Source organism: Acartia tonsa, chromosome 13 (genome assembly GCF_053477335.1).
Source record: "Acartia tonsa isolate MP-2025a chromosome 13, ASM5347733v1, whole genome shotgun sequence".
Lineage (NCBI taxonomy): Eukaryota > Metazoa > Arthropoda > Copepoda > Calanoida > Acartiidae > Acartia > Acartia tonsa.
In genome coordinates, this window is record NC_137272.1 from 20,850,669 (window position 1) to 20,868,392 (window position 17,724).

A 17,724-nucleotide genomic window follows, 5' to 3' on the forward strand; every position below is an offset into this window, starting at 1 on the left:
ATCGTTTAAGTTTTATTATATTTTACTTTGAAATGTTAAAAAAATATAATTATTGTCAAAAATGTGGAAGTTATACTTTCCTCAAAAAAAGACCTAAAACATGCAAATTAACACGTGTAATGAGATTTTTTTTCTTTCAGGTTTAATTTTAAGTAATTATTGATATTTTTTGTAAAAAGGATTTTATATAAAAAGTTTTAAAACTCGAGTTATGTAGTGGTTCTAAAAAAGGTTGCGAATTTATGCAATTTTCTTGCAACAAAAATTTTCTAGGATTTTAAAAATAGCAAAGGGTGTTATTAGACGTACTTACAGATACAATTGCAAAGTCATTTTGGCCAAACACTAAAATAAAGTTTTGACATCTGAGGGTCCAACCGTGTAATGTTTAAAAAGTTATATATATAATATAATAATAATATACAAAAACAATTCTAATCTGATTTAAATACAATAAAACAAAAGAAATAGAGATATGGCAATGGACATTAATTCAACACTCCCACAAAATTCTTATTTTTGATATTATGCCTTTGGCAGCTATTATAAGCTGATTAGCCTTCAATACATAATGCCTTGATAGTGATTTTTTAGACTATTAGAAAAGTTAGAGACAGAAATACTATTTTTAATGTGATCTATCCCTTACGGAATGTTTAATTTTTTTTTAATGTAATCAACTATTTAAATATTTAGAGTCGTAATATACTTATTTTTACAGCGCAGCTTCTCTATAACTAGGTTTTGTTTGTCCGTCTGTACGTCTTTTATCGTCACTACTATGAATATTAGTACTTCTGTAGATTACAACAAAGTCCCAAGGCACTAGTGATATCCTAACTAATGCAGAAAATAAACCCTTTAATTGTACGAACTTTATCTAACTTTTACTATTAATGTAGCACAACTGACATAGCAGCAGTAGATAAAAATTTCAATTTAAATTTAATATGTCAATAAGAGTTATCCTTATGTAAAAGTAACAGAATAAAACAATATAGCTTCTCATAGGTCTGGGTTGGAGTCGAATCCCCCCGCTACTAATAGCAATAATTGTCCTTGTTTTTATACGTTTTTTCATCACACTATTTTGTTTTGTTTTTGTTTTAATGCCCTTTTTACATTAGTTTTTCTCTTTTATATATTGTGCAATTTAAAAGGGCACTCTTTTTCTTGAAATTAATAAAAACTATAAATAAATTATTTGGATCATGAAACGAAGAAAACGAAGTAGCTGTTTTATCGTATTTTCACATTAGTGTTTCTCCTATTTCTAGCACCTGAAGAGGGCTCTAACCCTGCATGGCCAATTTCTTAACCCTGAGGAGCAATCATTAACATTTACCTAACCTAAATAATCTATCAAAAGCTACTGTGAAAATCAGCAAAACTCGCTACTTCGCTTTCTTTCCATGATCCAACAGTTTTAACTCTGACTATCTCACCTTTTAGTGGAGTTAGGGGGCCCTAAAGCTACTCTCAGTCTTCACCCCTTTATATACCAAATAGCAACTTTAATTTAAAATCTTTAATTATTAGTATATTTTTTTCTACGGTAAAATTTTTAAAAATTCCAAAACTTAATACACTCATGTAAAATTCTAAAGCAAATATTTTAAAATGAGAGACTACCCTTCAAATAAATGCAACACTAGTGTGATTTAAAAGAAACTCACATACATACAGGTTAGCTTAAAAAATGCACAGAAAAACGTTAACACAATGTTATCAAAAAATGTTTTAAAACTCATCAAACATATAGATAAATCCCTAAAAGTATTACAGCAAGAATAAGCTTAAAGCAAAAAAAAAGAATTTCAACCAGCGACTTTGTCAAAAACGTCAAACTTTAACAATTTATTTTTTTATTAACTTTTTGCTGTATTCAATTTTTAGCTTGAAAGTACGAACACCAACTTACTTTCTTCAAACTAAAACAAATTAGTATGAAACACATTTTTAGCTTGAAAACACGCACATATTACTAAAAAAACTCGCCAAAAAAATCCTTGCTGAAGTAAATTTTTAGCATGAAAATAGGCACACCAACTTACTTTCTTAATCCTTGGCAATTTGCCCCTTACAGTCAAATGGTAAACATCACATAACTAAATAAATTGTAGATATAGATATCTAGTATTAATCAGCATCCAACTGTCAAATTACCCATTAACTGAGTAGCAAAGTTTTGCATAAAATAGACTAAAACCTGTCAAGCAAAAATATAATGCTTTCTTGAAAATCACATACCAACATATGTACAGATTAAGAGGAATTATAAACATTAAACTAGTTGTGCTACACCTTGCAGACAGGGGGTGAGATGGTGTTGAAAAATAAGCTTATACCAATAACGAAATTAATTTGGGGGAAATCACGAAACCTATATGTGTTTTTCAGCTGTCGTTGGGGGACAACACATCGTAAAGTTGACGACCTCTCCGTTTGCCCCCTAAATACTATTTTAGATTTATTTCGCTTGTTTGTTATACCTTTTTCCTGTTGAAAAATAGCCTGAAACCTTCCCATGGCTTAAATTTTGAAATACACAGGAGCTATGGAAGCTTCCCTAAATATATCTTAGCAGACACACATACTTCTTGTTACTTCAGAATATAGGGTAGTTAATAAACATTTCATTAACTTTTTAGCTTCAAATTTCAAAAATGTACTTTTCACATATTTGAAAAGCGTAAAAAAATGTTAGGTATAATGGATTGCGTTCCTAATATCTGTTTCAGGGTTAAGGTATGAATAGAGTAATTTTAATTGCGACCATGATAATGGACATACTTTTCCTTGTTAGATTATCAAAATATTAAAACCTATGAAAAACTGTTTGCCCCTCAATTTTCTGCCAATCAAAAGCAACAATAGAATACAATAAATATAAATTTTAATCAATATTCTTCCTTATTTGGTTTTTAGGCAAAGGTTGGCAAATAAAAAAAAAATATTTAATTTCTCTAAAACCTTATAAAGCTAAAGCTTTAATGCAAATTATCATTCCGTTGATTAGAGCCGTTTTTATGTCATATTGAATATAAAGACACACATCCTGCTACTTTACAACATATAAAATTATCCCTTATCTCGGGGCTTTCTCCGGTCAACCTATGTAAAACATGCTCTGACGCCATTCCTAAGGATGCAATTTACATTTTTATAACATTAGCACCACGTGTCTTTTTCACTTTGCGCACAAAGGCAGAATTTTATATAGATTGGAGCGAAGATCTTTTTTATTTTTTAGCGAGTTTGCACCAAGTATATAGGGGCTCTGTATGTATTCAAAAGTGTAGACAGGGGCTGAAAAATAGCTTTAAACTATCCCAAGACTTGAATCTGTAAATGAAATAGCTTAAAAACATCAGGCGACCTATATGAATTTTACCTAAAATAGAGAACCCAATCAGTTCAGTAGTTATTGAGATACAAAGCTTCAGACAAAATACCCGCTCTACTTTATAAAATAGGATATGACTTATAATTCAGGGATCTAAAGGGATAAGTCAATAGCAGATAAATTGATATACATCCAAAATTATGATTATTGAAATTACCCCTTCTGTAGATTAAAATTAGTGGTTGAAACGTTTTATCACTCAACCAAATGAACGGCCAAATAAAAATTCACCTAAGTCACCAAAGTCGTAAAGCCAACGAATAAGATTCGTTATTATAAAACTTTGGGGACCAGGGAATAGACAGCCTATTGTCCCCTCTCTCTCTGCTTTTAATTCCTTAGATAAAAGTTCCCACACTTAAGTCATAGTTGTCATACTTTATTGTAATTTTAAGTAAATAAATTGTTAGAAACCGCCACTAATAAATTTCTATGTCTAGGACAGGTTTCATGTTAAGTTTAAAAAAACTTTTGAAAAATAGCATAAAACATACCTTATTATACTTATTTTGGAAAGGACAAAAAATACAAGTAATTGAAGTTCATTCTTAAAATATAGACGTAAGTAATCCTCTATTTATATAATAGATTCGCTACTTAAAATGTACAATTATAATTTTACTATCAAAGTGTTGTATTACGTTTGAAAATGATTCGTGTATTTCAATTCGATTATAATAAGGTCAATTTATGATGCGTAGATGATCTATAGCTAGGGTAAGTCAAAGCGCCTAGACGCAGTTATTCAAAATGATGGAAGGGTGCGGGGTGTTGGCCTTTAATGTTATTTTTTAGGGAGGGGAGAAAAGGTGTTTTGTCCAGAATAATTTCTCTTCGGAGGGTGGAGGCACCCATTCTCAATATGATTATAAACATTTTCTGATCTATCTGAAGCCTCACTTTAAAGGAGAACTGTATTTGTCAACTTCTCTATTTGTCCTTGTTAAAACGAAAATATATAACTTTGCCAAAAAGGGAAAGATTAATTTATCGTCTATTGTCCCTTCCCTGTTAATTTTCAATTAAATTTGTCTCTAAACTTTTGAAATTTCGGACAGACAAGCCTAAACTATAAAGTTTGGAACAGTCTTTTTTTTACTTCAGTGTACCCCCCCCCCCCTTTATAAAAATTACTAAATTGTTGAAACAAGGATGACAACATTCATAAATAGTGAAATACAGAAACAAAAACTATATCTACTTCAGATTAAAACAGACTGACGGACCCCGTAAGTTGGAAATTAGATGTTCATTGGTCAGGGGAATAGTTTCAAGAAACTAGTTCTATATCAATATAAATACATCCCAAATGAAGATAAACAAAATTACCCCTTTGGTATATCAAAAGTAATAATCAACATTCTATTTACCTCTCCCTCTCTGAGAATATGTCCAAAGGGGAGAAAGCCCAATCTGTCCCGATTTTGTATCACTTTGAAAAGTGCGATTCCAGTTACGTCATATACGTTTCGGGAAAGAAAAAGGGAAGGGGGAAGAAAATCTCTTCAAAATAGATGGGAGAAAAGGGAAGAGATTTTCTTCCCCCCTTCCCTTTTTATATGACGTCACAGGAATCGAACTTTTCAAAAGTGATACAAAATCGGGACAGATTGGGCTTTCTCCCAAAGGAGAGTTATATATTAGATATTATAAAAAATCAAAATAGGAAAGAGGAAAGGGACGGGGTTGTTATTGAATACCCCCACAAGAAAAAAAGAGATTTTATTGACAAGCCTAAACTTTTTCTGCAGTTTATTGTCAAATAAAGAGGAAATAATGATTTTAACCTACTAAATAATACCAGACGCGAAGCTACTGTAAATCTTAGTTTTTGAGGGGTATGCTCATTTTGTTAAACTCTACTTTCCCTAAAAGTAACAAGGATGATACAATTTATTAGTAGCGTCACAATAAGTTTACTAAATTTTTTATAAGAACAATTAATTGTAATACAGCAATTAATATAATTAAAACTTATTTATTTAGAGAGGGTAATGTTTAATTAACAGTTTAGTAGATTTTAAAAATAATAACTACTTTAAGCTTCTGTGTACACATAAGCATGTAATACCGTTAAACGAGCAAACAAACTATAATTATAAAGTAGCTGTGCTACTTTTAAAAAAAAGGGGTTGCCCCAATCCTCCACGCCTTTTCATTAGACGTCTTTTCAACAAACTCTACGGGTCACAGTGGCCTATGAGAGGGTGTAACAATACAAAAATAAAAGTAAAATAACAAGGTTGAAAACATCAATAATAATGAAGGTCTAAAATCAAACTGATGGACGAACGAACACCACTGTACAACAAACAAAATAAGTCTAGGTGAGATTTTGCATGAAGTTCTTGCAAAACTGCTTAAATGCAAGACATACTTATGTATTTAGGACTTGATTACAGAGATAATTTACTTATGACCTTGTTGTCCTATGAATAATTGTTTCAAAAATCAGATAACTAGAATAATTACATGAAAAAAAAGTTTAAAATCAACATCCTTTAAATGGACCTACGGACTTAAATGTAACCATTATAAAGTTGCTACACTTACTGAATTGTACCTAACTCTTACAGTAATCATAATATAAATTTTAAAATCTATGAGAATTTTAAAGTTCCCAAATTAACGATTAGCGCTATCAGTTACCGATCCTAATAATATAAAAGTTTTGCTGAATTAATAGAACAGCTCTTTCAGGACTAAATTTGCTCATTAAAGGGATTTTTAGCCCACTGTGTAACCTCAAAAGTTATTCTTAGGGTCCGGGAAATTTATGACCCTAAAAATGTTAAATTTTTAACACATATCAAACACTAGACTAGCTTGTCAGGGATCTAAAGGGATAGGACAATGTCCGATAAATTGATGTACATACCCAATGATGATACATAAAATAATCCCTTCTGTAGATTACAATTAGTGGTTTAAACGTTTGTTTACTTAACTTAATGAACCAACTGATAATAAAAGTACCCAAAGTTTTCAAACCAACGAATAAGGAAACGTCATTATAAAACATTGGGGACTAGTTTAATAAACAGCCAAATGTTCCCTCCGTCACGGCTAACTTTCAGGGATACACGGATAAGACAATGGAAGAAATATGCTTTCCCATTGTGCCTTTGAGAGCTGAGGTGGATTCTTAAAAAAAATTTGCCCCACTAATCGGTAAGTGGGGCAAAATTGTTTTCGTGAAAAATCCTCTAAAATCACATAAAAAATCAACAAAAATTAAATAAAATCTTATGTTAATAACCCTTCTATGATTATGTTTAATTTTTGTAGATTTTTAATGTGATTTTGGTGGATTTTTCACGAAAACAATTTTGCCCCCACTAAGCAATTAGTGGGGCAAACATTTTTTAGGAATCCACCTCTGATAAATATTAGGGGGAAGAAATGGTTGTTGATCTATTTTACAGGGATAGGACGATGGAAGATAAATTTTGCTTAACACAATTCTTATTAGTGATATTATGCAGTTAGTAGCTTATTAATTTTGGGCGAAAAAGAAAAAAACCTTATATTAATCACTTGGGTAATATTAATGTATTTTTAGCTACATAATTGGAAAATTGGAATAGCCTAAAACCTTATCATGCTAGATAAGAAGCTGACTATTGTTCAAGCCGTTATAGAGCTCTTATAAGATAAAAAAAAACTCTCATATCTATAAACTTAAATAGTTTTTCTCTATATTTCTGGCTTTTATGTATTATTTCTAAATTTTAAAATTTACAGCTTTAAGCCTTTTCTTATGTATGTATGCTTTGTTAAATACATAGACGGAAAAAAGGTAAATATATTACAGAAAAAAAAGTTTAATAACACGTTCACTCATACGTTGGCTTAAAAACTCTTGGATGGTTGGTTAAATAACTAGCACTATCCAAATTTGTTAACCAATAATTTTTAATTACAAAAAGGGTAATGTTGTTAATCACCATCGTTTTACAAATGGCCGATGTTTTATTAATTTTTCGTCTATGAAAATTTGTCCCGTTTAGATAGAAATCACAATTCTACACTTGAAATAAAAATAGTTTGGCCTATGAAAGTATTTCTTATAAAATAGGAAAGCTAAACTGGTTATATTTTTAATAATTGTATATGGTATCCAAACTCTAAAAAACCTTCTTAAAGTTAAAATTGATCATTATTATGACAAAATATATTGCTAGACTGGTTCAGGCAATTTTTAGAAGAGGGGAAGGAGAGTCAGCCCTGGATAAAAGAGTTACTTTCGACCCTTCCAACTTGAAAAAAAATCTTTTATTTAAAATAAATAGTACAAAACCAGACCAAGATTTATACAAATCTTCCTTGGAAAGTAAAAATCATAGAACCAATCATTTCAAAGAAAAACTTACTACTTTGTGTTGAAGAATAAAAGCGTACATTTATCTCTCTATCTTATCAGAAAGACAATTATAAGCTATACTACAATACAAACCTAAAAGTACCAAATTCTTTTATTTGTGGGTAGTCCCCAATAGAGATAAAAATTAGAGGGTGGTCTATAATTATTTATCATATTACATATCATATCATAAAACGACATTTTTGACCAGCAAAAAAGGTAGAGGTAAAATTTTCATTATAATTATTTCAATGCAGGACCTTTCCTAGAACCTAACCTAAACTAAGCAATACATATATTTTTTTTTTAAATCATCGTTTCACCTCTATGTCTAATACTTTAATAAATAAGTAGTTCTAATTTCAAACAAGGACCTTTATGTGCATTAAAAGCTAAAACATCTAAATATAAACAGTTTTAAACAGAAGAGCTTTTTTTTACCAAATTTAATCTAAAGAGAAGTAGTACTAAAAAGTAATTTTTCGCTTGTTTGTCTTATTTAGAGGGAGGGAGGGGACATTGAACTGAAAATTACACTGTTACCCAAAGTCTAAAGCCACGATAGCTTATTCGTTGACTCAAAATTGTGATTGGTTGGTTCCAACCAATCTAGCACTGTCCACAAGTTTCAACAAGTAATTAAAATCAAACAAAGAGTTATTTTGTTTATTATCATTGGTAATGTACAAATTTTTTTACTATAGTTATTCACTATGTCCACGTATAGTCGGATAAACATTAATTATAGAGTTGCTACACTTAATAAGAAAAATCTTTTCTTAAGACATTTTTCTTTTCAAATTAACGGTTTTTAGGAGCGAAACGTGCTTAAAAAAGATTTTTTAGGATTTTATTTATAAATATAAAGATTTTTAATCCTTATCCAATACCACTTAAAAACTTAAGTTTGTTTTTTTAGAAAGCGTCATGTTTTAGGCTATTTTAATTGTGTACATTTAGTATTTAAGGAAAGCTAAATCTATCCATACTTTTTTTGATTTTGTATCTTTATCTTTATGTATAGGGTAAAGATAGATGTATCGGACCTCCGTCACGGCTAACTTTCAGGGATACACGGATAAGACAATGGAAGAAATATGCTTTCCCATTGTGCCTTTGAGAGCTGAGGTGGATTCTTAAAAAAAATTTGCCCCACTAATCGGTAAGTGGGGCAAAATTGTTTTCGTGAAAAATCCTCTAAAATCACATAAAAAATCAACAAAAATTAAATAAAATCTTATGTTAATAACCCTTCTATGATTATGTTTAATTTTTGTAGATTTTTAATGTGATTTTGGTGGATTTTTCACGAAAACAATTTTGCCCCCACTAAGCAATTAGTGGGGCAAACATTTTTTAGGAATCCACCTCTGATAAATATTAGGGGGAAGAAATGGTTGTTGATCTATTTTACAGGGATAGGACGATGGAAGATAAATTTTGCTTAACACAATTCTTATTAGTGATATTATGCAGTTAGTAGCTTATTAATTTTGGGCGAAAAAGAAAAAAACCTTATATTAATCACTTGGGTAATATTAATGTATTTTTAGCTACATAATTGGAAAATTGGAATAGCCTAAAACCTTATCATGCTAGATAAGAAGCTGACTATTGTTCAAGCCGTTATAGAGCTCTTATAAGATAAAAAAAAACTCTCATATCTATAAACTTAAATAGTTTTTTTCTCTATATTTCTGGCTTTTATGTATTATTTCTAAATTTTAAAATTTACAGCTTTAAGCCTTTTCTTATGTATGTATGCTTTGTTAAATACATAGACGGAAAAAAGGTAAATATATTACAGAAAAAAAAGTTTAATAACATGTTCACTCATACGTTGGCTTAAAAACTCTTGGATGGTTGGTTAAATAACTAGCACTATCCAAATTTGTTAACCAATAATTTTTAATTACAAAAAGGGTAATGTTGTTAATCACCATCGTTTTACAAATGGCCGATGTTTTATTAATTTTTCGTCTATGAAAATTTGTCCCGTTTAGATAGAAATCACAATTCTACACTTGAAATAAAAATAGTTTGGCCTATGAAAGTATTTCTTATAAAATAGGAAAGCTAAACTGGTTATATTTTTAATAATTGTATATGGTATCCAAACTCTAAAAAACCTTCTTAAAGTTAAAATTGATCATTATTATGACAAAATATATTGCTAGACTGGTTCAGGCAATTTTTAGAAGAGGGGAAGGAGAGTCAGCCCTGGATAAAAGAGTTACTTTCGACCCTTCCAACTTGAAAAAAAATCTTTTATTTAAAATAAATAGTACAAAACCAGACCAAGATTTATACAAATCTTCCTTGGAAAGTAAAAATCATAGAACCAATCATTTCAAAGAAAAACTTACTACTTTGTGTTGAAGAATAAAAGCGTACATTTATCTCTCTATCTTATCAGAAAGACAATTATAAGCTATACTACAATACAAACCTAAAAGTACCAAATTCTTTTATTTGTGGGTAGTCCCCAATAGAGATAAAAATTAGAGGGTGGTCTATAATTATTTATCATATTACATATCATATCATAAAACGACATTTTTGACCAGCAAAAAAGGTAGAGGTAAAATTTTCATTATAATTATTTCAATGCAGGACCTTTCCTAGAACCTAACCTAAACTAAGCAATACATATATTTTTTTTTTAAATCATCGTTTCACCTCTATGTCTAATACTTTAATAAATAAGTAGTTCTAATTTCAAACAAGGACCTTTATGTGCATTAAAAGCTAAAACATCTAAATATAAACAGTTTTAAACAGAAGAGCTTTTTTTTACCAAATTTAATCTAAAGAGAAGTAGTACTAAAAAGTAATTTTTCGCTTGTTTGTCTTATTTAGAGGGAGGGAGGGGACATTGAACTGAAAATTACACTGTTACCCAAAGTCTAAAGCCACGATAGCTTATTCGTTGACTCAAAATTGTGATTGGTTGGTTCCAACCAATCTAGCACTGTCCACAAGTTTCAACAAGTAATTAAAATCAAACAAAGAGTTATTTTGTTTATTATCATTGGTAATGTACAAATTTTTTTACTATAGTTATTCACTATGTCCACGTATAGTCGGATAAACATTAATTATAGAGTTGCTACACTTAATAAGAAAAATCTTTTCTTAAGACATTTTTCTTTTCAAATTAACGGTTTTTAGGAGCGAAACGTGCTTAAAAAAGATTTTTTAGGATTTTATTTATAAATATAAAGATTTTTAATCCTTATCCAATACCACTTAAAAACTTAAGTTTGTTTTTTTAGAAAGCGTCATGTTTTAGGCTATTTTAATTGTGTACATTTAGTATTTAAGGAAAGCTAAATCTATCCATACTTTTTTTGATTTTGTATCTTTATCTTTATGTATAGGGTAAAGATAGTTTTTTTTCATCCATTGCGCTATCCCTGTGTGACATTGAAACCCTCTTTGTTTATGAAGGAATTGATTTACAACCCAATTATGATAAAAAAAAATTAGCCTATAGATCAAAATATTGATTAAAAAGAACAAACACTACATGTTTGTATTAACCTATCAAGTCCACAAAGTTTTCAAGTCAACAAACATTGGGTAAAAGTATGTATAATTTCCAGTTTAATATCTCTTCCTCACTAGTACCATCATGATTGGGGGAAGATTCATTTATCCTCCATTTTCCTATCCCCGTATCCTTGAGATTGATCACCCAATTATGGCAAACAATAGGCAAATAAGAAGAGAAACACTTTTTGTCGACACGCCATGTTAGACATTAGTGCTGCTATTGTCAATATAAAAATGCATATAAAGCTTAACATCGAACTCAGTAGATCATTAGTTCTTACCCAATTCTAAAAAGTAGTAAGGATTTTTTTGTCTGAAGTTTAAGATCCCAATGACTACGGAACTGAGTGAGTTCTCCATTTTATGGAAGCTTCTCATAGGTCTAGAGATGATAATTTAGGCTTTTTTGTTTTTGGATTTAGGTATTGGGATGGTTTAAGCTATTTTTTGTACCCCTCTATCTACTCCATCGAAAATACTGAGGCCCTAGATGATGGGAGCGCAGTCAATATGAATTTGACATTTATGATCTTGAAAAATAAAATAGCCTAAAGCCATCCCAGGATGTAAGCTAAGCATTCCTTAAATGGAGAACTCAATCTGTTCAGTGGTTAGTACCACTTTAACTAGAGATTTTAGTCAAAACAGATTTCTTCTGTGCAATATCCCCCCCCCCTCTCTTTCTAATTTTTAAAGGTAAAAAAGTTAATTCTCTTATCGCTATTACTGGATAAGGCAAAGGATTTGAATAGCCAACGACAAAGTATTTGTCATGGATCAGACATATTTGACAGGGATAAGACAATGGCCGAAAAATTGATGTACATCTAAACATCTGTAGATAACAATTAGTAGTTTAATCGTTTGGACAATCAACCTATTGAACCAACCAATCAAAATTTTGTAACAGTCCCCAAAGTTTTTGAGAACGTTATCATAAAACTTTGGGGACTAGTGTAATGAACAGCCCAATGTATCCTCCCTCACGCTTTTCCTCAACAGTTTAGCGGATTTAAAACCGACACGCAACTAGCGGCCAATGGATCCTATAAATAGACACATTTGCTGAATCAAAACTGGTTTTACCTAAATTGTATCTGTTCCTTCTTCGCGATTATAGAATTTCAAAGATTTTAACAAAAAAAGTGTGATGATTTGACTTTAAAATGGCCTTTGATGTAAAATATTTATGCTGTATATTACCCTTGACACATGAAAGCAGTAGTTGTTTTGAAAACCTTTTTTTGTAGATAAATTATAACTTATAAAATTGTCGACGGGGTAACTTCTGACTTTAATTAATGCTTGTTTTTCTTCAAATTACCTTGAAATTTTAAACTTAGAAAGTAAAAACAGTAATAAAAAATAAACATATCATTTAACTAAAAATACTGGCACAATTGATTTACAACATATACTTTTTTTAAAAATTGAAGCTTTTCTACAATTGGGGTCGGTTAGTCTGTCCGTCCGTCAGTAACAGTTAGCTTTTTAGGTGGAACAATTACCTTTTTCATTAACTTGGACATGTTAGAATTTTCCTATTATTTCAAACTTTGCAAGGTTATTCCTGTACTAATTAGATACGGTTTAGAAAGCGTATCAATTCTATAATCATATCCAGAATGTCCATACGCCCATTTTTAATATGTTGATTTTTGGAATACTGATTCCTAGGACAACAAAGTTTAATGTTTAAAGCAAAGCATCTTTATAATCAAGTCCTAAAATGTAATTATGTCCTTTAACATTATCCTGTATTTAAACAGTTTTTTTAATTACAAACAATTAAACAAATTTACTTACACATTTGTTCCGACTTTTATAACTTTATATTCTGATTATTCGCTTCTAAAACTGTACAATGATAATGTCAGTTTGTCCTACGGTTTCATAGCTTCGCTTTTATAGATGTTGTCATTGACACTCGAATTTTGTATGTAAAAAAGACACGATAGAATTAAGTTATCAACCACATAAACAATAGATTGTTGAAGACATTAGGCCTTTAATTGATTATATATTAATAATGTATACCTAGTCAAATTAGTTAACAACTTAATAGTTGATTAAGGATACTGTTTAAGGACATTCCTACATTTTTGATATGCTTTGTTTATAACATTCTACCTTTTTGTAGTAGGAATATAAAAAATGTTTCAAATCAACTTTTTGTAAATAGACAACGATTGTAGAATTGCTATGCTTTCTAAATCGTGCCTTACTATTACTACAGAAATAACCAACCATGCCAAGAATAAAATCAATAGGACAATTATAAAATGCCAAAATTAACGATGAGATCTATCCTTTATGGACAGACAGACGAACAATAAATATAGAAAACCTTTACATCTCATTTCTGCTGCTTGATTTTAAAAGAAATTAAAATCAAGCAGCATAAATGAGATGTAAAGGTTTTCTAATCTAACCTAAAGACTAACCTTTATTAGTTTGTTAACGTAAATTCCTGCATTATTAAAGATACTTGTTGTATGTATATGCTTCTATCCTTTATTCTTTATCTTGAAAGAGTCTTGTTTTAAAAAAAATATAATTATAGATCAACAAGGACCAAAATCTTTGACCTATTTAGATTATGATCACATTTTGAAAAAGGTTTTGCCATGTCTTAAATAAGATACAAAATTAAATAATAATTGTTTTCAATTGCTAAATAATCTTAAATACACAAGACAATAATTTGGTGTTTAATTCAGATATACTAGCTCAATATAAAACATAGCGATTGTGCCTATCGATTTCAAACTTTGCATGGTCATTCCTGTAGTAGTTTGGTACGATTATAAAGCGTAGCAACTCTATAATCATTACCAGAATGTCCGTACGTTCATTTAAAACATGTTGATAACTTAACAACTTTTTTAACAACAAATTTTTATGTGATCTAATTCTTCGTTTGATCTGATTTTTGGTGTATAGATTCCTGGGACAACAAAGTACAATATTATAAGCGATGCAACTCTATAATCAAGTCCTAAAAATGTAAGTATGTCCATAAACATTATCCTGTATCAAGCAGATTTTTTTTAACAATTTACTTACAATTTTGCTTCGACTCTTGTACTTTTATATTCTGATTATTGAGTTCTGACACTATACAAGTGTTTATGTCCGTTTGTCCTACCGTTTCATTGCTTCGCTTTTATGGATGTTGTCATCCTTGTTCATTATATCAATTATTTTATCCATATAAAATTCAAAATGGTTTAGAACAAAAATATTTACTTCTGTGTAATAAACGGCAAAGGATCTAAACAATTAGAATTAATAATTAAAAAGTACTTTTGATATGACTTTTTATATCACTCATAATGCATAAAATAACCATTGTTATAAATCCTAAATATGCAGTGTTGAATTGTCTATAGAAATATTGTTTAAAAACCTCAACAAATATGATAAACTTATATTAATAAGCCATGAACATTAAGATTAAATGCTATTTTAAAGTCAAATCATCGCACATTTTTGGTTAAAATCTTTGAAATTCTATAATCCTGAAGAAGGAACAGATGTAATTTAGGTAAAACCAGTTTTGATTCAGCAAATATGTCTATTTATAGGATCCATTGACCGCTTGTTGCGTGTTGGTTTGAAATCCGCTAAACTGTTGAGGAAAAGTGTGCCCTCCCTACATTATTTTGATCAGGAAGGGAAGGGAACTGTAAATAGCACTGGTGCCCAAAGTATTAAAACGACGTTATCCCATCTTAGACCCAAGAAGTTTATTGAATTTTTATTGGTTTGCTACAAACTAGTAGTGCCCAACATTTTCAACCAATAATATAAATCTACATAAGGGATACTTTTGTTTATAAGCATTGGGTTTGTGTCTTACTAAGTAAGATATAAACAGAATAATATTGCAACCTTGATATGTCAAGACTACTCTTACAAAAATTGGGAAAACTTTTTAAGCAGTGGAAAACATCCCAAAGAAGGCTGGAGGTGGCGTTCTACAAAGGTAACGACAAAATCGCCGCCATTTCTACATTAAAGCAAGTGGCAAATCCCAGTACGATGCTGTACGTATTGGTGCAAAAAATGGGGACAATTTTTAAATTGATTTGACGGGGCTGTTTATTTACGTCACAAGTGAGGGGAAAGAAAAGGGAAGGAGGAAAGAAACCCCCTAGAAAAGAGATGGGGGTATGACGTCACACGCCAAAACAATTTGAAATTTGTCCCCATTTTTTGCACCAATACGTACAGCATCCCCAGTACACTTTGTTGGATGAGTTTGTTTTTGTTTTATTGCGTCATAAAGGGGCAGTATTTCGTCCAAAACAAACTATTTGAAGGAAAAAGGGGTTGTATATTATTTTATCCTTTCTTCCTATTTATTTATATTTATTTTCCTATCTATGAAATAACTTTTCCGTGGCCTGGTTTATCTATGTTTTTGGCCCTTAGTATTCTATTTTGTTTTTTAAATAGCGTAGCTGCCTTAGGAAAAAGGATATGTTTGTTTGTCCGTCTGTCTTTTGATATTAAATGTAAAATGCCTAAATTAGGCTATTCAACAAACATTCTAATGCTGTTTTAGCTTGTTATTGCTGTGCCACTTATGGACACAATTATACTTGTTTAGTTTTTAACACTCTGTATTTTATTCCTTTTTTATGACTATTGTTACTGTTTTTAATTGGAGTTTAGGCTTAATAATAGACGTAAAATTTATAGAAAAACCATACACTTTTTTGACAAATCTTTTAAATTTTTTTTTTAAAGGATATTCTTGAGGTAATGTTGAAAAATGCCCAAATCCCCCCACCCCTAATTTTTTATATTAATTTAAAAATGGGGGGTTGGGGGAAGGGATTTTTCACGTTTTTTTTATTACTTTAGGTTAGGTTTAATTGGTACTGGATAGCAAGGACTAACATGAGACAAATATGGTACAATTAGAGGGTTGTTTATTTCCTGAAACCCAAAAAGCAATATCTAAAATTTTAACTCTACTAATTTACAAGAAAAAGCTCAACATAAAATTCTTCCTTAAAAGGGAATCAGACTCGTTACGCAATAAATATGCTAGAAATTAGAGAGTTGTAACTTTATTTGCACGATCTTTGTCTTCAATTTCTAAACTGTGCTTTGAAATGATTCGATCCTGTGCCTGTGAGACATGGAAATATAAAGTTTACAATTCTAATAATGACATTATGACAATAGTCTGATGTCAAATGACTGACATAGCAGCAGTAGGTGCCATCTTTACAACTTTAGTATAAGATCATTAGGTCCAGGCAAAAATGATCATCGAAGTAACAAAATTACCCCCTATGTAATATTAAAACTATTGGTAGAAATGTCTAATCACTCTTACTTTGTACAAACCAATCATAATCAACCAAAACCTCCATTGTTTTTGAGCCAACGAATGGTTGTACGTGTTTATTAATAGATTTTTACTTTCTATATCTAATAGCTCTAACATACAACATAGTTTTTACCCATAAGGATTATCTTCATTTCTAATTTTGGGGCGTAATGCTTAAAAAGTTAAAATGGTCGAAAGTCAGAAAAAACGAGGAGGTAAGGGGTGGGGGGATTAGCGTTAAAAACAATACAGTGGGAAGGGGTGGACCCTGTAAAGACTTTCAATTAGGTCTTCGAAAGTCATATTGTCTGGTTATACATCAATATTTATAGATTTTTTGGGTAGGGGTGTAAAAAGTAAGCTACAAAATGCTAAATTTTACACATTCTGATTGGGGGAGGGTTGGAAGGGAATAGATGTATCGTAATTTTTATAGCCCCTTTATGCCTTAAATTTTCTGCAAGTTAAATAAGAAGGGAAGGACAAACAGACACAGCAACTTATAGAGGAGTTGTGCTACTTTCAAAAACAAGAAACTCACCCGCTTAGCTTCAATATGCATCTCATGAAATCTTGTCGAAGTGTGGCTTCCCCGAAAAATTGGGACACAAACGAGGGTAAAATCTTCATCACGGTTCACCTAGAATAGATAGATATATGGATTGATGGATGGATTGATAGACAGATAAAAGAATAAATGAATAGATGGACAGATAGATAAATAGATAGATAAATAAAAAAATTGGAAAACATAAAAGGGAAAATCTTCACAATGAATAGATAGATAGATAGTCAAATATATATATAGCTGGACAGATAGATAAAGAGATAGATGGACATACTCGAGGGTAAAATCTTCATCTTGGTTCACCTAGAATAGATAGTAAGGGAGATGAATAGATAGATAGATAGAATAAATAGATAGATAGATTGATGGATAGATAGATATATAGAAAAATTGGGACGCACACGAGGGTAAAATCTTCATCACGATTCACCTAGAATAGATAAGATAGATAAATGGATTTGTGGATGGATTGATATATAGATGAA

The 17,724-nt window shown here is 30.5% G+C and overlaps 1 protein-coding gene across 1 annotated transcript in view; it reads right to left on the reverse strand.

Annotated features, from left to right (window-relative positions):
- The window catches only part of LOC145335200 (uncharacterized), a 133,950-nt gene that overhangs the window by 67,184 nt on the left and 49,042 nt on the right, over positions 1-17,724 (reverse strand). Inside the window, exons 4-5 of the mRNA XM_080180933.1 lie at positions 17,213-17,311; positions 2,055-2,108 (exon numbers count right to left, since the gene is read on the reverse strand). Of these exons, the coding sequence (XP_080037059.1) occupies positions 2,055-2,108; positions 17,213-17,311 (153 nt within the window). The remainder of the gene's footprint in view (positions 1-2,054; positions 2,109-17,212; positions 17,312-17,724) is intronic.